Below are 27,065 nucleotides of genomic sequence, written 5' to 3' on the forward strand. Positions count from 1 at the left end.
GCATATATATAATATAATGCATATATATATTTTTTTTTACGATAAAATGGTGCAAGATTAAAAATCAACACAATATGTATGAATATGGTAACCCTCTTATCAATGGATGTTATTGCCCAATGCAATGTAATCAGACCAACAGTGGTCCGATTGAATATTGATTTCGTTTTTGTGCATCGTCGCTGTGATTATATCAGAATTATCGACTTCAAGGAGAACTCTCACGCAGAAAAAGACAGCAAGTGCTTCATTTGATGCAGATGACACCACGTTAACCGAGCCGGGCAGTTAATATGGGGTGAAAAAATATTGTAAAACTCTCAATTATCCATACGAAATGCAGATACAGTTGCACAAAAGCAGGTTTTTAACATACAACAGTCTATTCTCAGATTTCTACCATACATTCAGAAAGGCAAGTTACTTATACCACAAATCAATCAACTAATTCAGGCTATGACACACCTAAAGATCACACAATCAAAGTGGCGCGATATGAAATGCATCAATACAGTAGAAGCCCCTCCTCAATTTTAGAGGCTGTGCCCCACACGTTTCATAATAATTCTACACTAATGAAGGGGAACATATGGAAATATTGAATAAATATGATAGGCGAACTGACCAATGTGTTGATGAGAAAGTTTCTTCAGCCGTCATCTGTACTTCTCTGAAGGTGTCAGATGTTTCGCTTCTTATCCAAGAGGCTTCATCAGCAAACTAAAATTTGCTGGTAGTTTTGGCCCTATATATATCCCTACTACCTACTGCGATAATTGGTCGCTGCTCTCAGATTGGGGGGAAGCAGCGGACTACTCCCTGCGGCTACACTGATTACTTCTATTGTCCTGACTGATTACTTCTATTGTCCTGCCTGAGTATGGTGTATACGACTGGCCTGATTGCCCCATTTGATCTGGTCTCACCTCATCAGCATAACGAAGCCTATGTTACTAAGCCAATACTTCTATTGTCCTGACTGATTACTTCTATTGTCATGCCTGAGTATGGGGTCTACAACTGGCCTGATTGCCCCATTTGATCTGGTATCACCTCATCAGCATAACGAAGCCTATGTTACTGAGCCAATACTTCTATTGTCCTGACTGATTACTTCTATTGTCATGCCTGAGTATGGGGTCTACAACTGTCCTGATTGCCCCATTTGATCTGGTATCACCTCATCAGCATAACGAAGCCTATGTCACTGAGCCAATACTTCTATTGTCCTGACTGATTACTTCTATTGTCATGCCTGAGTATGGGGTCTACAACTGGCCTGATTGCCCCATTTGATCTGGTATCACCTCATCAGCATAACTAAGCCTATGTTGCCTACTAAGTCGGTTGTAGGTACTATCCAAATTGAACCTCACCCCACCATGGCAATTTAGTGAAGGGTTTTGCTCTTTTTGAAAATAACTTATTTTACTCCCCTTTCAAATCTATTTTCTTTCGCTAAGATTTTAACTTAAGAAGCGTCCGACACCGTCAAAGAAGTACAGATGACGGCTGAAGAAACCTTCTCATCGATGGACCACTCCTTTACGACTGAGAGCTTACACAGACGTGACCAATGTGTTATTTCCCCCACAACTGATGAAGGCCATAAATGAATGTTCTGTGCATTGTTTCTTCAAAGTTAATATTTAAAAAAATAAAAATAATAAAAAGTTAATTTTCAATACCATGCACCACCAGCTGACTGTTTTGAAGTTGTTCACAGCACGCACTGATGTAATTTGTTGTCATGTGAATTTTTTTTGGGCAAATGTAGTAAGACTGCAAGGAAATACGTAGTTTGTTGTATGACCGTTACGTATGGAGGTCAATGAGTTCAATTTGAAATCAACGGTGATGATTTCAACAACACAAGATAGATCTTGGGTCACAGTATAGAGTCTGGTTAAAGTGCCTTCATTGCATTTGTGATGATCTCCCTTTTTGTCTTAATTTAAATGTGAAATTTTATTTTGTGCTTTTGAATTTACTTGTGGAGAGAAAATACATTTTTGTTTTAGCTATTTTATTTCTAAAAACAAGTGGTCGAAGAAAAAAAATCAATAATGTGCAAGACCTGTGCTTTAAATGTGCATTTCCGACTCCATTAAATTTATGAAGGCTGCTTTTTAGCATATTAATCTTAAAACGTGAGCACAAGTGAATACTGTACTTAGCCCTCGTGTCAAAGTAGAAAACATAGAAAAAGTTAACACTGCTTCATGTAATTCCCTCATTCTTCCCATAGTTCCCTGCTCATCCTGTAATGCTGCATCGGCAACTATTATTGTGAATCTAAAATGATTTCCCCGTAAGATCAAGATCAAGTTAGAATGATATGGCACAACTATTGTTATTTACCGTATTTATTTGAGTATAATACGCAAAATTTTCTACCTGAAAGGGTAACTGAAAGTTTTATGTCAGAAACCACAAAGTGTTCGGCAGTCTACATGTTATGGGCTTTACATACGTACGTACACACACACGCACACACACACACACACACACACACACACACACACACACACACACACACACACACACACACACACACACACACACACACACACACACACACACACACACACACACACACACACACACACACACACACACACACACACACACACACACACACACACACACACACACACACACACACACACACACACACCTGTTTCAATGGTTTTGTGAGGTCCAGATAACTCCAGATAAGGAGTGAGGACCACCATTTAGAAGTTACAAGTTTAGAGAAGAACGAGTGTTTCAATAGAACACTTCAACTTCTTTAAAAACAAGGAAATAAAAAGTGGACTTAAAACTGAAACAACAGCAAGGGTGAGGACTCTGAATGGGTACATTCAAAGTCCTCACCCCTGTGGTGAATTTGGTTAAAATATCATTTTAATTTTTGTGGTATGAACTTTTTCCTCTCATTAACCACGCACACACACACATAAACACACACAGTAAAAAGTATGTGTATCCAAAAAAAAGTATGTATATCCAAGTGAAGTGAATCCAATGTGTATCCAAGTGAAGTGAAAATACACACCAAAAAAATCACTTTGGGTGAATTTGTGAGGACCTTTCTGAAACTTTAACAGATGCATATATAGACCCTCTAGAAGCCTTTAGAATGAAAAACTTGTGAAGACCGACCAAAAGGTACTCACTTGTCAAAAGTGTCCTCACTACGTAGGATATAAAATGTTAGTGATCCTCACAAGTCACACACACACACACACACACACACACACACACACACACACACACACACACACACACACACACACACACACACACACACACACACACACACACACACACACACACACACACACACACACAAAGACTGTTAAACCTTTGCTCAGGATTAAATTTTGTTCAGCTCTCATCCTGAAGGCACTTAATAAAAATATGATTAAAAAAAATAACCAAGACCAACAAAATATGGTTTTGCCCCTTTTTGCCCGTCATCCTTCTCCTCTGTGCTCAACACAGATTCAGTCTACTGCGACATGAAATTCCACTTTACAATATACAAAGCCATTTTTTTCCTTTTTTACCTCAACCATTTTCCTCTTCTTTATGACATGCCAAGAGGAAGGGTCATATAGCCCTTGGAGTGATAGCAGCTCGGGGGAAGCAACGGGGTAAAACAAAAAAAATGGGTTGAGGGGGGAAAAAAGAGGATCAGAGACGGGCATAAAACTCCTCATTGAGTCTTGTTAGCTCATCTACCTCCTCGCCAATATCCTCGCCACGTGACTGTACCTGAACGGGCACTTGCGCACCTACGGGGTCATCGGTGACGTGATGGAAGTGATGGTCTTTGGTGGACGATTCCCCAGCTTGGTGTAAAGGGTCCCTATAGGCTTCCTTCCTAGCTTCCGCGGACGAAGCCAAGATGGTCTTGGGCCTTACCCCACATGGTGGAAATGTGGACGGAGAGGAGGAATGCTGGGGGAGGGCCGCCTGGGCAATAGCGAATTGAGTGTATGTCAATGACCCCGCTGACGAGGGTCCTTCCTTGGCATTGAGCTCTTGAGCTTGGCACATGCGCTCCCCTTTTTTAGGGAATAGAAAGGTCCTCATTTGGCCTTTTCCCTTTACATTCACAGTACCTCGGTAATCAAACTCCAATCCCATTGCACAGAGTACAGCGTGGCTTTCTTCGCTCACCTGCACCCGACACTCCACGCCGGTAGAGTCCATGCGACTGGCGATATTGACCGTGTCTCCCCAGATGTCATAGAGCAGCTTGGTGGTGCCAATCACCCCCGCCGTTAGCGGCCCGTGGTTGAATCCGATGCGTAGCTTGAAACCGAAGCCTAGCATGTTCTTGTTGAAGTCATCCAGTACGCCCATCATCTCCAGGGCAAAGTTGAAAAGCGCCTTGAGATGAGCATGCGGAGCATCCTCTTCGTTCTCCCCAAGTTGCTGTACATTTAGTCCGGATGCCGCCATGTAAGTGGCGCCGATCGTCTTGATTTTTTCCACGCTTTTGAATTCGTTTTTTCGAAGGAGCTCGTCAAAATCCCCAATTAGCTCGTTGAGGACACGGTAGCACTCTTTCCCACCCTCGTAGCTCTCCTCATAGAATTCACTGAAGTTCACAATACTGGCAAAGATCACACCCACGCTGTCATGATTTTTAGAGTAGCTTTGTGTTACCTGGGGAGAATCAAACAAAGCATCACAAGTTTGTACTTTTCTTAAACTACAACAAATAACTACAGTGATACCTTGGCTTACAAACTTCATTGGTTTCCCGGAGTGTGAGGTGAAAAGTGTGTATCCCAAAAATTAATTTCCCATAGGAAACCATTAAAATGAGAATAATCCATTCCCAGGTTCCCATAAAACCTAATTTTCTACTTTCTAAGCCTTAAAACTACACAAAATATACGTTATTTTATGTATAATAAATGTGCTATGGTATTATAATGAAAGAAATAAACTGTACTACATAATAAAGTCGTTTTATTGACCTTTGTGTTGGTCGTTGATGGCCTGATGGAATGGAATGGCCGGTTTCATCAGCATTAAACATTTGATGAGGAATGTAACCTTCTTCTTTCACCATCTTGAGGAATGATCCCTTGTAGGTGCTTTCTCTGCGATAATTTTACCTAATTCCTCATCAATTGTGTTCTGTTTAGCTGGGTTGATAGCTTTTTGCATCAAATGTACAGATGGCTTGTGCGGGTTATTTGTGGAGCTTGATTGATGGGATATTTTAACCTTGCAGTCTACACTCTGCTTTTGAACTATCAAAGTTGAAACGAGTCCAAATTTCACTGTTTTCTATCCATTTTATCACTCTCTCTCTGTCGTCCGCCTGTCTCTTTAATGTTTAACCCCGCCTCACTGCTGTGTTCTTGACCAATCACGTGGCTTTAACCGAAGACTGGGGGTGGGGAAGAGAGGACCAAAACAGTCGGCTGCCATTTTCTTTTAGGAGAACGGGCTCGTTCGCCGACACATCACTCATTGTGGCGCTCCGTGTGTATCCCGAATAATAGTTCGTATGCCAAGGTAAAATTTTCATAAATGTAACGTTCGTAAACCGAAAAGTTCGTAAGGCAAGGGGTTCGTAAACCGAGGTATCACTGTATTGAAGAAAAGTTATATGTTTAAAATGTTCTGGAAGAACTTTAGATCAATCAGCAATTTTTATGTGACATCAGTGACAAAAACCTTGAGCTGGTCAGCAACATGGATGGGGATTATGTTGCCCAGTAACCACTCTGCTTGGTCCCGCATGGTCTGAATCTTGGAGCGATGCTTGTCAGCCTCCACGTTGCCATGGTAATGCAAACGGTAGCTGACCTCAAACTCGCGGTTTAAGAACCACACGAGGAGAAGAAGCAGAAAGAAGGCAAGAACTGCCTCTGGCACCAAAAGATCATGAGGTCTTAAAGAAAGGTCCTTGTCTGACTGTGAAGTTGACCCAACGTTTGGGAATATGGAGATGTTTGATCTGAAGGACAAAATACATGGAAAGCAGAATCAAGACAGAGTCGAATAGTTCCAACTCAACAGATTCTACATTGATAACGGGACTCAAGAAAGGAAGAATTTGATATCCCACAAAAAAGTAAAGGTTTGAAAAAAAATGTTAAAATATATTACAGTAAAGTCTCGTTATATCGATATCGGTTATATCGATAGTACTGCTTATTACGATACTATTTCTATGAACGCAAGAGAAAATTTACATGCCGCAGGATCGGATATATCGATAGTCCGGTTATATCGATATTTTTTCCGACTCCAGAGAATATCGATATAACGAGACTTTACTGTATATTAAAATACTAACAATAATTATATATATATATATATATATATACAGTCATTTCATTCTACGAAATGAAATTATTCATAAGCAGAAGATAACCAGAATGTAGTTGAGTATTTTGTGTTTTATGAAAAAGAAAAAAAGTACTTGGGTAATAATTTTAAGAAGGTGATGAATTAACAACTTCTTTTCCCCCCCAAATTATCAATTTTATTAACCATCATCATCACCTATAGCCTCAAGTGTACCACATTAACCCAATCGGGACGGACGTGTTAGGCAGATTGATAATGAAGACTCCATTGTCATTACAGACAAAAGTGACATTTAGTAGCCATTACTGCTGGTGCATGGGGAGAATGATAAGGACAGACGGCTTGGGCGGAATAATAAGACAAAGTAAAAGCCAGCTCAAAAGCTGCAGTTATGAAAACTATGAAAAGCATGCCATTGCGCCCATTGACCCTGGAAATGTCACTCGTCCATCATCCACCTCTGTTCCCATAGAGACACTCACCCATCAACTGCTAAGTTGTTATTACTGGAGCTGAAAGAAAGAAAGTGTCGTCAATCAGAACGGCAGTCATTTAACATGCACACGCACGCACACAAATTCCTGTTTCAATGGTTTTGTGAGGTCCGGATAACACCAGATGAGGAGTGAAGACCACCGTTGCTAATAAGTTTAGAGACGAACTAGTGTTCAATTTGAAGACTAAATGTCAGCCCATTTCCCACTTCAACTTCTTTAAAAACAAATAAATGAAAAATTGGACTTGAAACTGAAATAACAGCAGAAGTGAGGTTTCTGAATGGGTACATTCAAAGTCCTCACCCCTGTAGTGAATTTGGATAAAACAACATTGTACTTTTTGTGGTATGAACCTTTTCCTCTCCTTAACCACGTACACACAAACTAAACAAACAGTGAGTAAAAAGTGCGTGTATCCAAGTGAAATGAAAATACACACCAAAAAAATCATTGTGCGTGAATTTTTGAGGACCTCTCTGAAACTTTAACAGATGCATATGTAAACCCTCTAGAAGCCTTTAGAAGGAAAAACTTGTGAGGACCGGCCAAAAGGTCCTCACTTGTCAAAAAATGTCCTCACTACGTATGGTATAAAATAAAATTGGTATAAAATGTTAGTGGTCCTCACAAGACTGGTCATATAAACACACACACAAACACACACGCACACAAAATAACAAGGACATTTATAACATAATATATTCTAGTGATGGCAATTTCGGTTCTTTTCAGAGAGCCGGTTCTTTTGGCTCGGCTCACGAAAAAGATCCGGCTCTTATGGCTCCCAAATGGCTCCTCAGTTTGTTTTTTTTTGTTGCTTAAATTAACTAACTACGAAAAATCATGTAAAATTATGACAAAAACGAATTACTAATGTAAAAAATACACTATATCCAATATTTTTATTCATATGTCTTTATTTATATGTGCGTAGACAGCATCCACTAACTTCCACTTCCCTGTGGTTACTCTGGTGTGATGATCAGCTGTCATTAATTTGCTTTTCATATTAATAATGCTATCATACCAACTAGTAAAAAATATAATAATAATGCAATTCTCCCCTCCATCCTTTACCAAAATTGTTACATGCATACAATATGTACCTGTTTCTGTGCAAGGGGCTGTACAGCAACAGCAACATGGCGATCCCAGAAGCAGTGGCAAGAATGGAACGCATCCAAAAACTGAGTTGACAGAAGTTACAGTACTGGATGATGGCGATGATAGTGGCGCAGCACAAGAACATGGTCAGCTAGAGGAAAGAGGAGAAAAACAGATATCAACTTCAACAACTCGTTACCTTGTAACCAACTTGTCAAGATAATTCAGAGATTCTAAATATGCTTCCAAGTACAGTGATACCTTGGTACCTCGGTATAAAATTGTGTTTCTTTTTCTCGGTTCGGTAACGGTATATCAATTAAAATACAGTGATACCTTGGCTTACGAACTTAATTGGTTCCCAAAAAGTGTGTGTAAGGTCAAGTGTGTATTCCAAAAATCAATTTCCCACAGGAAACCATTAAAATGAGAATAATCCGTTCCCAGGTCCCCATATAACATAATTTTCTACTTTCTAATTTTCTAAGCCTTAAAACTACACAAAATATATCTTATTTTATGTATAATAAATGTGCTATAGTATTATAATTAAAGAAATAAACTGTACCGTATAATAAAGTCGTTTTATTTACCTTTGTGATGGTCGTTGATGGCTTGATGGAATGGAGTGGCCGGTTTCATCAGCATTAAACACTTGATGAGGAACGTAGCCTTCTTCTTTCACCATCTTGCACCTTGTAGGTGCTTTCTCGGCGATAATTTTACCTAGTTCCTCATCAATTGTGTTCTGTTTAGCTGAGTTGATAGCTTTTTGCATCAAGTGTACAGATGGCTTGTGCGGGTTATTTGTGAAACCCGATTGATGGGATATTTTAACCTTGCAGTCGACACTCTGCATTTGAACTATCAAAGTTGAAACGAGTCCAAGGTGAAATGTTCATAAATTTAACGTTCGTAAAACGAACATTTCGTAAACCGAGGTATCACTGTACCTTGGAGATCGACTGGTCGATCACGGTCGACGTATTGAGTACCCCTGCTCTAGTCCCACCTTTTCAAGGTTACATCTGATCTGACACAGATGAGGTCAACACTGTCTTACCTGAAGAGGTAGCTGGACACCGCAAGTCACGTGGGACAATACCAAAATGGCCGGTAGGGACACCAACACGGCGCCGATCATGTGACGAGCGGCCCAGCCTGATACCACCAGAAGCAGTGAACGGGTACAGCTCATCACTTCCTCCAGATAGAAGGCCATTCTAGAGGAGAGGAACGTCACTCAATCGCATATATTTTTTTTAATGTTGTCATTTCAAATTTCTGGAAAAGACTAATTGGAGCAAAGATTTTTCAAAATAATTTGCACGGTTGTCATGCAAAGGGGAAAACTGTCTATTTTGGTTGATATCACTATGATAATCTGGTGTGCCTTATATTTGAAAAAACGTTTATATATTTATATATTATACTTGAAAAAACTTTTTTCATTCATTGAAGGTGCGCCTTATATATATGGAACATGTTTGAAAATACAACCATTCATTGGGGGTGTGCCTTATTCTGCGGTGCGTATTATACACCAGACAATACCGTATTTCTAAGCCTACACTGTGAATGCAATTAAAGGACAACCGACACCTCCGGACAAGTTGCATCCATAATTTGTAAAAATCACTTCAAATAACTTCTACTGAGCGTATTTTACAAAGATTCCACCGCATATAGCTATATTTTACGTTTTAAGACTCGCGCTGAATATTCAGGAAGTCTTGTTTTTGAGTTGGTGACGAGTCCGTTCGTGACGTCACTGATGGAACGCCCCTGACCGAAAAAAAGGACACATTGTAGCAGTCCTATCACGTCAATGCTTGTTTGGTCTGAAGAGTTGATGACGGTGCCTGACGTGACGTCACGGAGGGAACGCCCCGGACAGAGAAAGCGACACTAAGCATTTTGGGTACTTTGTTTTGTCTGAAAAAAACGTGTTGATCGCGAAATTAGAAGGAAAACTACATAAATAACGTGATGGTGAATCGTTGTGTGTCGCAGCAGATTGCGGGAACGCGCCTAAAGAAGGTGTAAGTTGACACAAATTCCCGGCCCATTCCCAACATAGCTTGTGCGCCATCTTGTGCATTTTCTGGGCCCTACATTGGAGGCCAGGCGGCTCGAATTGAGCGATTGATCAAAGGACTTCTTTAATCGATGGTAAACATTTATGCTTTCCTCTTCAGAACTACTTGAATCATATTCATAACTAGATGAGTAACAAGAAAGCATCTTGTCCGAATCTGAACTCTCTGAAGTCATTGTTTTGATTCTGGAGCAAGGCAGTGTGTGACCAATAGTGACATCACGAACAAGGGGGCGGAACTTTCTGAATCTCCCCAGTTCCGAGTTCATTTTGTGGCAGGTTTGGGCCACTTGAACTCATTTTTATTGGTGTTTTGAATTTGACTAAAAATATCAGTGCGCGTTTTAGGTATGTTAGATACTATAAAACGTTTTTCTGATGTCAGTTAGGAAACAAAAAAAAAATGGTGTCGTTTAAAGAGAACATTTATTCATTTTTGCCATCTACCGACACTGGCACAGTGAGCTGGGATGGGTTCACACACAATGACAACCGAGTGAGACTACGTGGTATAAAAGATGGATTGATGGATGGATGGATGGATGGATGGATGTACTTAAATAGACTCACCGTATTGAGAGCACCAAGGAAGCCAGCTCCAACAAGCCAGCTAGAGGGGCCACAGCAAGTGATGCAGAAGATGGCAGGCCGACACTGGCTGAGCTCACCAGCGGGGGAAGGAAACATGCCAGCGTGAGGGCCAAGAAGACAAAACAGCTCAAAAGAACATCAAGGAAAGAGCTGAACGTGCAGCTTGCAAAAGTCTGTTCTTGGACCTGGTTTTTCACCTATAGGAGAAGAATGAGAGAGGTGAATGGCCTGAAATAGACCGAAAGTTTATCTCACTGCAACACGTATCACACATGCTTCCTTTCTGTTCTTGAACAACCTATATGAATGTTGTAATAAACAAATAAAATACAGTAAAGTCTCGTTATATCGATATTCAAGGGAGTCCGAAAAAATATCGATATAACCGGGACTATTGATATATCCGACCCTGTTTGCATGTAATTTTCTCCGTGCGTGCATAGAAATAGTATCGATATAACCGGGACTATCGATATATCCGATATCGCTATAACGAGACTTTACTGTATATCCAATATTCTTCAAGTATGTTGACTGAAAACCGTGTGTGCTTCCATTCGAAACAGAGGACTCCCGTTCTTTGTACTGATGGTTAATTCTTTAATGTAATTGCACACCACCGACACCAACCGCTTTCCGTCCAAAATGGAAGTTTTGATCTGAATTATTATTATTATTATTATTATTGATGGGTAGGTGACTGAATCTAATTCAATATGCTATACCCGCCTTGGCCACCAGGAGGCAGGACTGTATACTGTACTACAGTGCAGCTAGCTATGTGGCCCCTCAGTGAATCTTAATGCTAATGTGAGTGATCCAGTAACGTTGTAAGGTGAGCGACTGTTCCAGTTACTTATTGTGTATAATTGGTCTGACTGCCACCATACAGTGCACGTATCTCGAGTTTAAGTTCACAAGTCAAATTTAAAAAAAAAAAACGGTCCAAATGATGATGTCTTCTAGCACAAGAAACCCGGAATTCAGGTCACTCGAACCTTTTAAAATGCAAAATTAGGAACATAAAAATAGGCCACGCAACCGCTGGGTTCAAAGTTACTTTCAAGTGTGCTTGGAAATAGGACGCTTAAAGAGGTCAAACCTCAAAATTTTCCAAAGAAAAAAATAAAATAAAAAATATTGTGTGTGTATATATATGTGTGTATATAATAATAATAATAATAATAATAATAATAATAATAATAATAATAATAATAATACATTTCATTTATAAGTGACTTTCAAAACTCTCAAGGTCACTTTACAGTCACTGGATAAGTTTTTCTGTGGGTGATCAGCGGCAGCCACATGCGCCAGCATGCACTCAACCCGGAAGTAACTTAAATAGACAGAAAGCGAAAAGATAGCCAACAGCTAGCTAGATAGATAGATAGCCAGATGCACCATATAGCTAATAGCTAGCCAGGCAGCTAATAGCTATCCAGCTAGCTAGCTAATGGATAACAAATAAATAGCTAATAGATAGCCAAAAGCTAGCCAACTAACAGCCAGACAGCTATACAGCTAGCTAGCCAGCTAATGGCGAGCCAATACAACATCATTCTTTAGCTTGGGGTAGACTTGCACATTCCACCACGACGTCCCTGTATATCCCATCTATATATAGTAAAGTCTCGTTATATCGATAGTACTGCTTATTACGATACTATTTCTATGAACAGGATCGGATATATCGATAGTCCGGTTATATCGATACTTTTTCCGACTCCCGAGAATATCGATATAACTATATATATATATATATATATATATATATATTACACACACACATTTTCATCACATGTTTACACAGGTGATGTGTTTGCACCTCGTCTTTGTAACTGCTGCGATATGCCGTCTCCAGGGGGCGGTCTAGAAAGTTGAGGCTGATCTTGTTGATGGGTGGTTTGAAAAAATAATCCTTCATCAGACTGGAAACAGAAGAGAAAAAAACCAACGATACAGTAAATATATCTAAAAGAAATTACAGGCGCAGGCACCAAGCACGTAAATTGTCCCTTCGCCCAATCAGTACACAGGAAGTATCTCTTCCTCTCAAAATGGTTGGAGACCCCCCTGATTAAAAACATTTCAACATTGCTACGCACATGAAGTCATGCTTCACTGGCATTAGCACATGACAAATTCCACTTGCTCACCTGTCCTCTCTGATAACATCGACAAAGTGGACGTCGCTCTTTTCTCGAAAGTTCTTGGCACGCAGCTGAATAAGGGCGGAGTGCTCCATGCCTGTACCGGGTGGGCTAGCGCCAACTGCCACGGCGGCACTGGCGCCGGTCATCGTGTTCGTGCTCGTCTTCTTCTCTTTCTCTTGGAATATGTCGCACAAAGAGCTCTGACTTGCCCTCACTGGGTCATCCAGTGTGGGGCTCAGGAGGCCATTGGCCATCCTAAGGTTGTTACCAGGAACATACTGGAAACAGAAGACAATAAAAATACAAAGACGTGAGCTTGATGGACGTCGTCTGGAGGGAGTAACCGAAACATTCACTGTTGCAGGTATAGCGGCACCTGAGTACTGCTAATCTTGCGCTCATCCTGGCAGCCGTTTACCACCGCCACTTCATCACTCTGTTCTGCTGCTGAAGAACTGACCTCAAGGCGGGACGCAGATGGTTGCTGTAGAAGAGAAAAATTCACACGTTAGTGATTTGGCTTCTGGGCTTTATTTACTTTTTGTCCGTTGTTGGATTGAGATGTAATTTTAGGTTATGATTTTCAATAATAGCCGTCTGCGATCCACACTGATTGGATTGGATTTGCCTTTATTAGTCCCGCAGTGGAGAAATGTACATTTGACAGCAGCAAAGTGATGATGATACGGATATTTTACAGTCAGGAAATAGCTACGTTACAATTAAGTCAGCATAATATGCTAACGATGAGAAGGTTTCTTCAGTCGACATCTCTGCTTCTTTGAAGGTGTCGGACGTTTCGCTTCTTATCCAAGAGGCTTCATCAGCGAACTAAAATTTGCTGGTAGTTTTGGCCCTATATATATCCCTACTGTCCAGATGTGGCGGTGCCAGACTCTGCTATAATAGGTCCCTGTTCTCAGGTTGGGGGGAGCAGAGGACTATTCCCTGAGGCTACACTGATTACCTCGACTGTCCTGACTGATTACTTATATTGTCCTGCCTGATTATGCGGTCTACGATTGGCCTGATTGCCCCATTTGCTCTGGTATCACTTCATCAGCATAACTAAACCTATGTGGTCAAAGAAGTCCGTTGTAAGAACGATCCAAATTAAAGCTCCCCCCACCATGGCGATTGAGTGAAGCGTTTTGCTGAAAATAGGGCTTGAAACTCCCGCACAGGTAGAGCTCATTAGCCAGGTTACAAATCTATCAGTTCATGGAAAAGACAACCAATTAAAAATATCTGTTTTATTGCTTACAGCTGTTGGTGCTTAGAACGTCCAGGGGTGTGGTATTCTAATCAAGAAAACTATGTTTTACTAATTTATCACTTCAATTTGCATTTATATGCATATAGAAATAGCTTGGCAGAGGGCTGCAGAATTTGGGCGTCTGTCTTGAATTACTGTATCCCCTGCCGGCAGTAAAAGACAATCTTCCTGTGTTCGAGCCTTTGTCCACAGTGTCTGACTGAACATCCCTGACAGTATGTTATTGTGGTCTGTACACTACATTCCGAGTCGAGATATATTCGTTACGACAATTTATCATAGCTAGAACTACTTGAGGCACCATGTTTTGGCATTGTGGCCCTAAGCCACCCATAAACCAGCCGGGTCCACTGGGAATTGACCCAACCTACTCCAGGCCGTGTTATGATCAGGTAAAGATAAAAAAGATTACAATTTTACAACTCCAATGGCAACATATGCCCGAAACGCTACTTGGTTTTTATTCTAACCTACCCCGGTCTTGTCTGGTGGTTGGTTGGACAGTAGGAGTTCAGCAGCCTGGCCGCCCTTGTGGATGCCTTCAGGAGCGTGGTATCGTGTGCATTCGGGCAGACTCATCCCAACATAGTCGGTTTCCATCTGAGGACAGCCATACTGCACATCGTGTCCTAACTTCCTTCCTGAGATCAGGTAGGTTTTCAACCCTGCGGAGATGCAGCAAGGACAAGAAAGTCTTTGATTGCGAATTGGTGTTACAAAAAGGTGCTAATGCAAAAGTGCTTGTTTCGGTTGACACATCATCCCAGAGATTACGTTCACACCACTGTAGGACCAACAAGGAAATACGCAAACAGAGGATTAGTGGTATCAGCCTGTTCAAATACACACTACTAACCCAACAAGATGGCCTTTGTGCTCTTACATCTAAATGTGCTACAAGTTGGCTGGCATGCGCAAAGTCAGCTGATCAGTATGAGCTAAAAAACAAGATAGGATTGTTTTATTTCCTAAATTTTAAGGTAACACCGTGACAAAATAATCCTGCAGTGGAAAGATCTTGCCAAATGCAGGTGCAAGAGTTTATTTTATCTGACACAATGTAACCTTTCAATGTCGTTTTTTCATGTAGTCAAAGGAAATGTATTTCATTCAGGGTTTGCCCGTTTTAGATACAACAAACATTCTGTGGATCCAAATGTCATAGCATGTGTGTCAGTCTTATGCTAAGTACAGTCATACCTTGTCTTACGAATTTAATTGGTTCTCAGACAGAGTGTGTAAGGTGAAAATTGTGTATCCCAAAAATTAATTTCCCATAGGAAACCATTAAAATGAGAATAATCCGTTCACAGGTAGAAGAATAATCCGTTCCCATCTTGAGGAATGATCCCTTGTAGGTGCTTCCTCTGCGATAATTTTACCTAGTTCTTCATCAATTGTGTTCTGTTTAGCTGGGTTGATAGCTTTTTGAAATCAAGTGTACAGATGGTTTGTGTGGGTTATTTGTGCAGCTTGATTGATGGGAATTCTAACCTTGCGGTCTACACTCTGCCTTTGAATTATCAAAGTTGAAACAAGTCCAAATTTCACTGTTTTGTATCCATTTTCTCACTCTCTCTGTCGTCTGCCTGTCTCTTTAATGTTTAAACCACCCCCCTCATTGCTATCTATTATCTGGCTAGCTATGTGGCTATTTAGCTGGCTGGCTGGATAGATAGCTGGCTATCTATTCGCGATTTATTAGCTGGCTAGCTATGTGGCTATTTGGCTGGCTATCTCTTAGCTATCTATTAGCTAGTGAGCTGTGTGGCTATTTAGCTGGCTGGCTGGATAGATAGCTGACTATCTATTAGCTGGCTAGCTATATGGCTATTTAGCTGGATGGCTGGATTGATAGCTGGCAATTAGCTATCTATAGCTAGCGAGCTATGTGGCTATTTAGCTGGCTGGCTGGATAGATATTTCCCACACATACATGTATCTTATTAGAAAACAAGCCAACAATGATCTTTCATACTCGCATCTCAAGTCACATGGCTTTTCAAAAAAATGCTCTCGCTTGATATGAATGAAGAAATGAATGAATGAATGAATGAATGAATGAATGAATGAATGGAGAGCAAGCATAACCGTGCCGTGAAATTCCACATGCGCATCAGAAGATCATAAACACCGTAGACACGCACCTCAGAAAAACACTATTCTATCGCACACTCTCTAACGTCTGACTACCAAACATGCACATATCACACTTATTATAAAACATTCTAAACGAAAAATGCTTTCCTGTATGAATTCATACTTAATTTTACAAAGGACTACCAGATATTCTGCAGCCAAGGCACATTTTCAACTCCAAGGAAGACAATAATAATAATAATAGTTAGCTAGCCAGCCAGATAGCTAATAATACAAATAATAATAATAATACATTTCATTTATAAGCGCCTCTCAAAACTCTCAAGGACACTTTACAGTCACAGGATAAGTTTCTCTGTGGGTGTGCAGCGGCAGCCACACGCGCCAGCGTTCACTCAACCCGGAAGTAACTCAAATAGACAGAAAGCTAGCTAGCTAATAAATAGTCAATAGATATCTAATAGAGAGCCAGCTAGACAGCCAGCAAACTATCTAGCTAGGCATATAACTAATAGATGGCCAGCTAGATAGCTAGCTATCCAGCCCGATAGATAATATATAGAAAATAGATAGGCAGCTAGGTGGCCAGCTAGATAGATACTTCAGATGCCTTACTATACAACTCAGGGTTTCATCTAGGAGATCTAGCCTTGGACAGAATTTAGGACTTGGGAAACTCATTTATCACAGGAGCAATTTACGACTTGAAACTCCTTCACAGGAAGAGCTCATTAGCCAGGTTACAAATTTATCAGTTCATGGAAAACACAATGTTTTATTGCTTACAGCTGTTCGCGCTTAGAACGCCCAGGTGTTTGGTATTCTAATCAAGAAAAGTATGTTTTACTAATGTATCGTTTAAAGGACAACCGACGTCTCCGGACAAGTTGTGTCCATAATTTGTAAAATGGCTTCAAATGACTTCTACTGAGCGTATTTTACAAAGATTCCACCGCATATAGCTATATTTTACGTTTTAAGACTCGCGCTGAATATTCCGGCAGTCTTGTTTTTGAGTTGGTGACGAGTCCTCACGTTACGTCACTGAAGGAACGCCCCTGACTGAAAAAAAAGGACACATTGTAGCAGTCCTTCCATCACGTCAATGCATTTTGATGAACTTTGTTTGGTCTGAAAACTTCGTGTAGCACCAAAAAGAGGCAGAAGAGGGCGACAAAGCTCAGTGTAAGGAATTAGCCTATGGAATCCTGTGGATTAATTCCTTACACGGAGCTTTGTCACCATTTTCTGCCACTTTTTGGTGCTACATTTCCCGCCCCCAGATACCTCAAAATGGCACGGAATAAATTCTTTAATCGATTGCAAACATTGCATTGCAAACAAGACGTCTTGGGGTGACACCACGAACAAGGGGGCGGGACCTTTGAAACTGGCCACTTCCGGGTTCATTTTTTTTGCAGATTGTGGACACTAAGTCATTTTTATTGGTGTTTGCATTTGGCTAAAAATATCATACTGCCTGTTTTGGGTATTTTAGATGCTATAAAACGTTTTTCTGATGTCAGTTAGGAAACAAAAAAGTGATGTCGGTTGTCCTTTAACCCTTCTTTCTGATTACTTGTTTTTTCTAGTCCCCTCCCTTTCCAACCCTCCAGTTTTCTGCCCAGTTGGTGGCAGGTCTTGAGAACAGTCGTTTGTGCAATAGCAGATCCATATTTGGACACGCCGATGGAACCGTGGGATGAGAGTCTCACATGATACTCCTTCAAAATACTCTTCCGTTCCGCTTGCCTTTCCATTTTTTTTAAATTTCTTTCAGTGCAGACAGTTCAATGAGTTCTCTTTTTCCTTCAGACCTCGCCCTTCAGCATGTGTATACATGTGTACATTTAAATATATTTAAACTACAGTAAAGTCTCGTTATATCGATATTCAAGGGAGTCCGAAAAAATATCGATATAACCGGGACTATCGATATATCCGACCCTGTTTGCATGTAATTTTCTCCGTGCGTGCATAGAAATAGTATCGATATAACCGGGACTATCGATATATCCGATATCGATATAACGAGACTTTACTGTATATCGATGAAAAGGTTTCTTCAGCCGTCATCTGTACTTCTTTGATGGTGTCGGACGTTTATATATATATATATCCCTACTGTCCAGACGTGGCGGTGCCAGACTCTGCTATGATTGGTCCCTGCTCTCAGGTTGGGGGGAGCAGAGGACTACTCCCTGCGGCTACACTGATTACTTCTATTCTACGACTGGCCTGATTGCCCCATTTTCTCACCCCACCATGGTGATTTAGTGAATGGTTTTGCTGTTTTATGAAAATAGCTTCTTTTATTCCCCTTTTAAAAAATATCATTATGTTGCTCACTTGAGCTATCTAGCTAGCAATCTTGCTGGCTACCCAGCTAGCTATCTATTTGCTATCTATTGGCTAGCTAGCCGGCTAGCTAGCTAGCTATATATTTACTATCTATAATCTATCTATGAGCTCGCTAGATGGCTATCTAGCTATCTATTAGTTATCTATTAGCCAGCTAGCCAACTTTCTATCTATTTGAGTTATTTAGGGTCGAGTGAACGCCGCTGCTCACCCACAGAAAAACTGATCCCGTGACTGTAAAGTGACCTTGAGAGTTTTGAAAGGTGCTTATAAATGAAATGTAGTATTCTTATTATTTGGGTTGTTCATCTCTCCACAGAAGACGATTTGATAAAATTCTCGATTCACATGGGTATAATATGAGTCTTAAAATGGAGTTAATCGATTAGATTTGATTCAGCATACAGTGATACCGCTTCGATTCCATTTGCTATCTATTAGCTAGCTACCCAGCTGGCTGTCTATTTCCTATCCATTTGCTATGTATTAGCTATCTGTCTAGCTAGCTACATATCTATTTGCCATCCATTTGCTATCTATTAGCTATCTGTCTCGCTAGCTAGCTATGTAGCTGACTATTTATTAGCTATATGGCTATCTAGCTAGTTACCTAACTGCCTATCTGGCTAACTATTAGCCATTTGTCTCGCTAGCTAGCTATGTAGCTGGCTATTTATTAGCTATATGGCTATCTAGCTAATTAGCTAACTGCCTAACTGGCTATCTATTAGCTATCAGCTAGCTAGCTATCTTTCTATCTATTTGAGTTACTTCCGGGTTGAGTGAACGCTGGCGCATGTGGCTGCCGCTGCTCACCCGCAGAAAAACCGATTTTGTGACTATAAAGTAACCTTGAGAGTTTTGAAAGGCGCTTAGAAATTAAATGTATTATATTATTATGCTAGAAAAACAATGCCCGGGAGACAATTTCAAAAGAGTTGCACTATAATCCACAAAACAGTCTCATTTGTTGATATTTATATCACCAACCGTCCAGCTAACTATAACATCAAAATGTCCAGAGAAGAACAGTCGGCGGACGTAATGCGGTGTCTTGAGAAATGCGGTGACACACGCCATCTACGTCACACTCCTAAACACACACATACACACAGTTGTGCAATGCACGTAAGTGATGCACTTCACACTAAGTGCCTCTCATGTTCTGTGGTACAAGGACGGTTCTTGAGTGAAAAATGAACAACCATGCCTCAGCTGTAAAGAAACTCATATCTTCCTGAGGTACTTCCTGAGCCACTATGCAAGAAAGGTCTAGTAATCCTGAAAAGACGCATGAGAACTCTTCGGAACAATGGAAACTCCTTGTTCCATCTCGGATTAAAGGACAACCGACACCCCGGCCGGACAAGTTGCGTCCATAATTTGTAAAATGACTTCAAATGACCTCTACAGAGTGTATTTTACAAAGATTCCATCGCATATAGCTATATTTTACGTTTTAAGACTCGCGCTGAATATTCAGGAAGTCTTGTTTTCAAGTTGATGACGATGCCCCGAGTGACGTCACGGAGGGAACGCCCCTGACCGAGAAAGCGACACACAATGGATTGTGGGTACTTTTTTCATCTGAAAACACAGTGTTAATCGCAAAATTAGATGGAAAACTACATAAATAACGCGATGGTGAATCATTGTGTGTCGCAGCCAATTGCGGTAATACGCATAAAGAAGGTGTAAGTTGACACAAATTCCCAGCGGACATATCAGCCCATTTCCAACGGAGCTTGTGCGCCATCTTGTGCATTTTCTGGGCGCTACATTGGAGTCCAAACGGCTCGAATTGATACGGAAGGACTTCTTTAATCGATTGCAAACATTTATGCTTTCCTCTTCAGAACATTTTGAATCATATTCATAACTTGATGAGTAACAAGAAAGCATCTTCTCCAAATCTGAACTCTCTGAAGTCATTGTTTTGATTCTGGAGCAGGGCAGTGTGTGACCAATAGTGACCTGTTGTTGCCTGCAACATATGCTATGTCGGGCACATGATGTAGTTTGATGTGAGTGCAGGTGTATAAAGGACTTCAATTCATTTTTTTTACTTCCTTCATCTGAAGTTCCCAGCTTTTATGAACTCTCACTTACTTTCCTCTAAATTTGCATTATGTACAATTTTTACAATATTCTCTACACATTTAACATGGTTTTTCATTCCCCCTCATCTGGAATGTGTTGAGTCTAGTTTGTGTTTGCATGTGTGTGCGCATGCGTGAGTATGTACAGTATGTGTGTTGAGTGCTGATAAGCATGGCCATTCTGACTCAGCCTGATTAGGTTTTACACATATTAAAATACAATATACACTTATATTTTGACCAGTCAATTTATTTCATGTGTTATATGTCGATACATGATACATTTAGCAGCTTGAATGTTATTTCAAATGTCACTAACACAATGTTAACAAATGGGCTGCCGGTTCGTGAAGTTGAGTAGAAAATGGTCGTCTTTCTTATTACAGTCATACCTCGGTTTACGAACGCTTTAGCTCACCAATTTTTTGCATTACGAAGATTACATTTGCGAGAATATAATCTTGGCAAACATGAGTGCAGACAGGGTTTGTTATCGAGTTGAGTACTTTTGCTATTATGAGAGCTATATGCGGTGGAATCTTTGTAAAATGCGCTCAGTAGAAGTCATTTGAAGTGATTTTACAAATTATGGACGCAACTTGTCGGTTGTCCTTTAAAGGACAACCGATGTCTCCGGACAAGTTGTGTCCATAATTTGTAAAATGGCTTCAAACGACTTCTACTGAGCATATTTTAAAAAGATTCCACCGCATATAGCTATATTTTACGTTTTAAGACTGGCGCTGAATATTCAGGAAGTCCATACGTGACGTCACTAAAGGAACGCCCCCTGACTGAAAAAAAGACACATTGTAGCAGTCCTTCCATCACGTCAATGTATTTTGCTGTATTGTTTGGTCTGAAAACCTTGTGTTGCACCCAAAAGCCACCAGAAGAGGGGGTCCAAGCTCCATATAAGGAATTTATCAGCCTGTGGAAACGGAGGTGGCCACAGGAGGTCGCCATTTTGTGCCTCTTTTCTGGTGATCGTTTCTCCCCAATGTTGCCTCAAAATGGCATGGAATAAATTCTTTAATCGATCGCAAACGTGTATGCTTTCCTCTTTGAATCATATTCATAACTGGATGAGTAACAAGAAAGCATCTTTTCCGAATCTGAAGCCATTGTTTTGATTCTAGAGCAAGTTTTTCTGATGTCAGTCAGAAAACAAAAAATGGTGTCGGTTGTCCTTTAAACGTTTTACTCGTTTTTAATGCCTGCTTCCACACAAGACAAACTAGTCAGATAACATACTTCCGAGCTGTAAAAGTAAGCAGTGACCCAACTAAAGCCTTAGTTGACCAAGGGCTAAGGTTCACATAGTCAGACAATTAGATTTTAAACCCTCATCGTTTGAAAGTGCATCCGGAGAAACTATGAGTTAAACATTTACTCACCCTTCAGCTTCTCCACCACATTCTCACCGGCTCGCTCCACCACTTGGCCATCTTCCCGCTTGTAACGGTCATCCAGGAACTGAGCAGTGGCTTCAGATAGATGGACCTTGCCCGCCACACCTAGTTGCTCCATCAAGTTGGCCAGATTGACATCATTTGACCACACGTCAAACTTGAAGCGCTTCATTCCAAGAATCCCGCACAAAACGGTGCCAGTATGGACACCAACACGCATGCTGACAGTCTCACATGTTTCATGGCAAAATTGCTCAATGGCCTGGATCATACCAAGACCCATCTCCACACAGCAGTAGGCATGGTCGGGTCTAGGGTCGGGGCAACCTGCCACGCAGTAATAACAATCACCCAATGTGCTGATCTTCTCACAGCAGGTTAGTTCACAAAGACGGTCAAAGCGTCCAAAGAGATCATTGAGGAGACCGACCAAGGCTGGTGCAGACTTATTGGCAGACATTTTTGTGAAGCCCACGATATCTGCAAAAAGGATACTAACAGGCTCCATGCGTTTCATGTTGAAAGGTCGAAATATTATCTGTCCTCGAGGGATGGAGGTCTTCTTGCGTTTGTGGTTGTTATGTGGATAGTTCTTGGGACTGGTGGAATTTTGTGATGGCGAAGCTCCACCAGCACCTCCTCCACCGCCCATCGAGACAGCTGATGTAGAGCAGGTACCGGAAGAATAACGCTTTCCACAGTTCTCACTCCCGCCGCCCTCGTCGTCACCCTGCTTCATGAGCTCGTCTGCGACACGTCGAGGCATGACCGAGTGGATCATACGCTCCTTCAAAGCCTTCTCCACGCCAAGGTCCTTGCCGTGCATGATGGCCTGGCCCACTTTGAGAAAGGTGCTCCGAGAGCGCACCTCTGACATAATGAACAAGTGGATCCCGATGACGTGGACGCACAAGTGAAGCAGCGCTTTGGCTGGACCTAGCCATCGGAGAGTGTCTGTTTCCCAATTGGAGCTAGAAGTCCCCAAATGTGTCTCTCGATCAGTAGCACCGTAGCTTCTGTGAAGCAATGGTAGCCACCCTAATGCTTCAAATAATATCGAGTATAAGAACCCCAGCATCACTGACGCATACAGACGCACATGGAGAACACTGTATAACAAGAGCAGGACCTCGATGCACAAGGAAAATGTAGCCACTGGGGAGATACAAGGGGACAAAGGCAAATCTGGAAAACGATCTGAAGCATTCGCACGGTGAGCCCATTCCAGCTCAGTGTAGCCGGCAGTCTGGATCTGAGGGGCTAAGGTGATGGCGAAGGTGACTGCAATCAGGAGCAACGATGTTTGGTTGTACAGTTGTGAGTAGTAATGAGTTAAGGTGAACAAGAAGAGAAGAGCTAGGAGCACCAAAAAGGAGGCAGTGGGAGCCAGGAACGTCATGGGTTTGCAGCGGTCACTATTGACGGTAAAGTAAACGGCCCAGAGTACAGAAGCCACCGCCAGGTAGAACAGAACATATCGAAAACGCCGCTGAGTCTGAGGAAAACACCTCTCTTGGCACGCCTCCTCTAGGATGGGGGAGTCAAACTTAGGGTCCCAGCATTGGGCAGCGGAGCGCTCAAACAGTGGCGGCGCCGTCCTGTGCACCCTTGTTGTAGAAGTCGTAGCCAGTCTAGAGTCTGCGGAGCTGCAGCTGGAGGAAATACTGTATTTGTGGAGGTTAGGGTTCATTTTACTTCTATCCTCACGGCCTCGGAGTACTCCGGCACTGTTGGTGGGACCAACCGGTTCATGCGGTCGCACGGGTGGTGTCAGCATACTCTTAGTAATCCGTACGGTCACATCACCATCTATGTTGGAATTGCAACTCACTTCTGCGGTGTGCATGAGAAGCTGCCGGTGCTGTTGCAGCATGGCCATATTGACGCGGGAAAAGAAGGGGTTTCAGGCGTGGAGTTAAATATTAATAGCTTTGGATGGTCCTCGGGCAATTAGATGTGTCGCGTGGGCGCTGCGTGTTCACATGTGGCATTGTGGGGAGGATGGAGAGGGGTGGTATATCGGTGTTTTTGCTGGAATAGTCACACTTAGAGTATTGACCATGAGGTGCAGATATCTTTGCTTCGCAAACAGAAGCCGAAAAACTCACTCAGGCTGTTCCAGCTAATTGAGCTGCTCATGATGAGACCCTGAATTTGCGTCATCATTCATTCACATCACAAGAATCACTCTGCAAAGAGCACCTGTGCTTCAGACTGAGTTTCTCCACAATAAAACAACAGTCGCTAATCAGTCCGTCTCCAACATTGATCATCCATGGTTGTGTTGCAAAAGCAGATCCAGATGTAGACTATCATGGTTGCTGGTGATGTGTACTAAACGGTTCCTCAAACGTCACCATAACCCTGTCCGGTAGCCTCTTAAGAACTCCACCTCTGCAGCAGCATGATTAAAAATTCAGAAAATGTGATGTTGTGTCAAAAAAAATAATCGTCCAACCTTCAAAATAAAACAAAAAAAGGTTGTTTTCTAGGTCAATCAATTTTACCTTCTGCATTCCTTCTCAAGCAGCGTGCTGAACAATTGGGATTTCCGTGCATTCATTCCTTCCATCTTTAGTCTTATAAATCTTCCTGACTGTGAAATTTTGGAGCTCAATCCATGACCACAATCCAGTTTGTATACGAGGCCTGGCAGACAGGCAGGCAGGCCTATTCCCACAGATCCAGCCCCGTCCTTTCCTGAACTCCCGCTCCGGATCTCCTCAGTGTGTGTGTGTGTGTCCCCCTCCCCTCCTCTACCTTCCAAAAAGGGTTGGGAGAGGTATGTGCTATTCCGAGAGCGTAATCCGAAAAGAGAAGAGCAGAAAATACCAAGCCCTGGCCCAAATTAGTATCGCTTTGCCTCAACCGGGAGTGATTGCAACTTGTTGAGCGCAGTTGGCAAAACATACAAGATATGAGGGACAGCCCGGGTCGAGGCTGCTCTATAAATAGTGATGATCAAAAACTCTTTCCAATAGTAACAACACAATCCCGGATTTAACATTTGAAGACTTTTCTCTGTATATCCAGCGGTGTTAGATTCCAGAGAGGTGTGGTGGGGGTAAAAAAAAAAAAGATTTAAGGCATGCCAACAGGCAGCCTCGGAGCCCGTCTCCAAAAAAAAAAAGTTTTTCCCCAGGCCGTATTTCCTGCGTTTAAAGAGGGGACACAGTGAGAACTGCGGTTATTTGGAGCTCGATTTCCTCCTCTGGGAAGAAGAAGAAGAAGAAGTGAAAAATCCCCAGAGAAAACATGAGGAAACCTTCGCGTATATCCTCGTGAAAACGATCCAAAAGCAGTCACCAACAGACTGTAGACATATCGGAACCAACTCCTCGGGGTCTGGATAGCAATGTTCGTATGTATGCGTGTGTCCAACACACACAGGAGTGCACGCTCAAAAGCGTGTGTGAGTCCTTTTCAGCTAGTCGCCTCCCTTTTCTCAAGCCTCTCAGTGGGGCTAAAACGAAAACGCGGGTTTTATCTATCCGTGGGTGGTTTGCGTGTCATCCGGGCGCACGGAACATCCACACGCCAGGGGCTGCCACCATCTTCTCAGTGACGGGCTCGGAAATCCTCCCCCAGCTGTTGTGGCGGTGTGCGATGGCGGGACCAACCTGTCAAGCTCGACGTTATAACCAAATGATACTACTTCCGGAACAACTACGCATCTAATATACAGTAGTGTAGTTCTAACAGTCATTTCTAACAGTCATTAATGTTATTATATAACAATAATAACAATAATAATAATAAATATTATTATTATTAGTAGTATTATTAGTATTATTATTATGATGATAGCTAGCTAGACAGCTAGCCAGCCAGATAGCTAATAATAATAAGAAGAAGAATACATTTCATTTATAAGCGCTTCTCAAAACTCTCGAAGTCACTTAAATATAATAATAATAATAATAATAATAATAATAATAATAATAATAATAATAATAATAATAATAATATGTTTTATTTCAAAACCCTCAAGAACAAATACGGTACTTTGAGATGAAAAACCTTGTTTTGAGAGGTTTTATTCATCAATTTTTAACACATCTTATTCTGAAAACGTAAACCATTATAGCTGAGTGGGAACCAATACTAAGCTCATTTAGCTCGGTAGCTAGCTATTAGCTGTTTGCTATCTATATTCGCTATGTATTTGCTATCCATTAGTTAGCTAGCTAGCTGTCTAGCTGACTGTAAGCTGTCTGACTGGCTAGCTGTTGGCTATCTATATTTGCTATTTATTTATTATCCATTAGCTTTTCTACTTCTTTCTTTCCTATCCTCTTCCTTCCATCATTTTGCTGCTGTATTACTTCCAGGTAGAGTGAACGCTGCCCCGAATGGCTACCGCTGCTCACCCGCATCAAAAAAAGTTATTATCCTGTGACTGTAAAGTGTCCTTGAGAGTTTTGAAAGGTGCTTAGAAATTAAATGTATTGTTTTATTATTATAAGCTGCCTGCACAGAAGTCAGTACTTCTACACAACCAGCGAACACTTTTTAAATAAAATCATTTCTGGAGAGAGGTGTTCGCACCAATATACCGTTAAGCAAATTGAGCTTTAATTTTGGAAATCATTCTTTGAATTTCCGTTTTATCCCGAGTGGCTTCCATGTGTCTTGACACAGCTGGAGATGGGTGGGTTCCCACAATCTGTGTTGGTCCGGGTCACATGTCACCGACTGCTTTAACTTCGTAAAAGGAGGGGCAACAATCACTCGACTTTTCTCTCTCTTACTTTGCTTTTCACAATTATCGGTTTTTCATAATCATACATACGGGACGAATAAAGGTATTCTGATTCTGATTCTGATAATCTTAGTACTCAAAGCACATTTGGTGCGTTTTACTTGTTATGAAAAAGAATAGTTCCCTTTTTTTAGTGAATAGAGATACTATATTCCTTCGATTTGATCTCTATTGGACTTCATAGCAAAGCGAAACTTTACCACATTAGAATCCTGAAAGGACAACCGACGCCTCCGGACAAGTTGTGTCCATAATTTGTAAAAT

At 41.4% G+C, this 27,065-nt stretch overlaps 1 protein-coding gene across 1 annotated transcript; it reads right to left on the bottom strand.

Annotated features, from left to right (window-relative positions):
* On the bottom strand, positions 1–25,622 carry adcy9a (adenylate cyclase 9a). Its single transcript, XM_089005875.1, has 11 exons — positions 22,025–25,622; positions 14,542–14,732; positions 13,168–13,275; positions 12,795–13,069; positions 12,464–12,566; positions 10,615–10,832; positions 9,010–9,169; positions 7,949–8,097; positions 6,828–6,857; positions 5,707–5,989; positions 1–4,680 (listed from the first exon to the last, which is right to left on the bottom strand). The coding sequence occupies exons 1-11, from the start codon at positions 23,916–23,918 to the stop codon at positions 3,700–3,702; spliced, it is 4,392 nt and encodes a 1,463-aa protein (XP_088862001.1). The 5' UTR covers positions 23,919–25,622; the 3' UTR covers positions 1–3,699.
* Positions 25,623–27,065: the final 1,443 nt, after the last annotated feature.

Source organism: Hippocampus bargibanti, linkage group LG10 (assembly GCF_051943395.1).
Source record: "Hippocampus bargibanti isolate YZ-2025 linkage group LG10, ASM5194339v1, whole genome shotgun sequence".
NCBI classification, from domain to species: domain Eukaryota; kingdom Metazoa; phylum Chordata; class Actinopteri; order Syngnathiformes; family Syngnathidae; genus Hippocampus; species Hippocampus bargibanti.

Excerpts from the sequence above, each read along its gene's own strand:
- adcy9a (XM_089005875.1), bottom strand. The coding sequence starts at position 23,918 with ATGGCCATGCTGCAACAGCACCGGCAGCTTCTCATGCACACCGCAGAA. Across the intron at positions 5,990-6,827 it reads AACAACTTAGCAGTTGATGG|ATCAAACATCTCCATATTCC; the intron begins GTGAGTGTCTCT and ends TTTGTCCTTCAG. Across the intron at positions 4,681-5,706 it reads ATGTTGCTGACCAGCTCAAG|GTAACACAAAGCTACTCTAA; the intron begins GTTTTTGTCACT and ends GATTCTCCCCAG.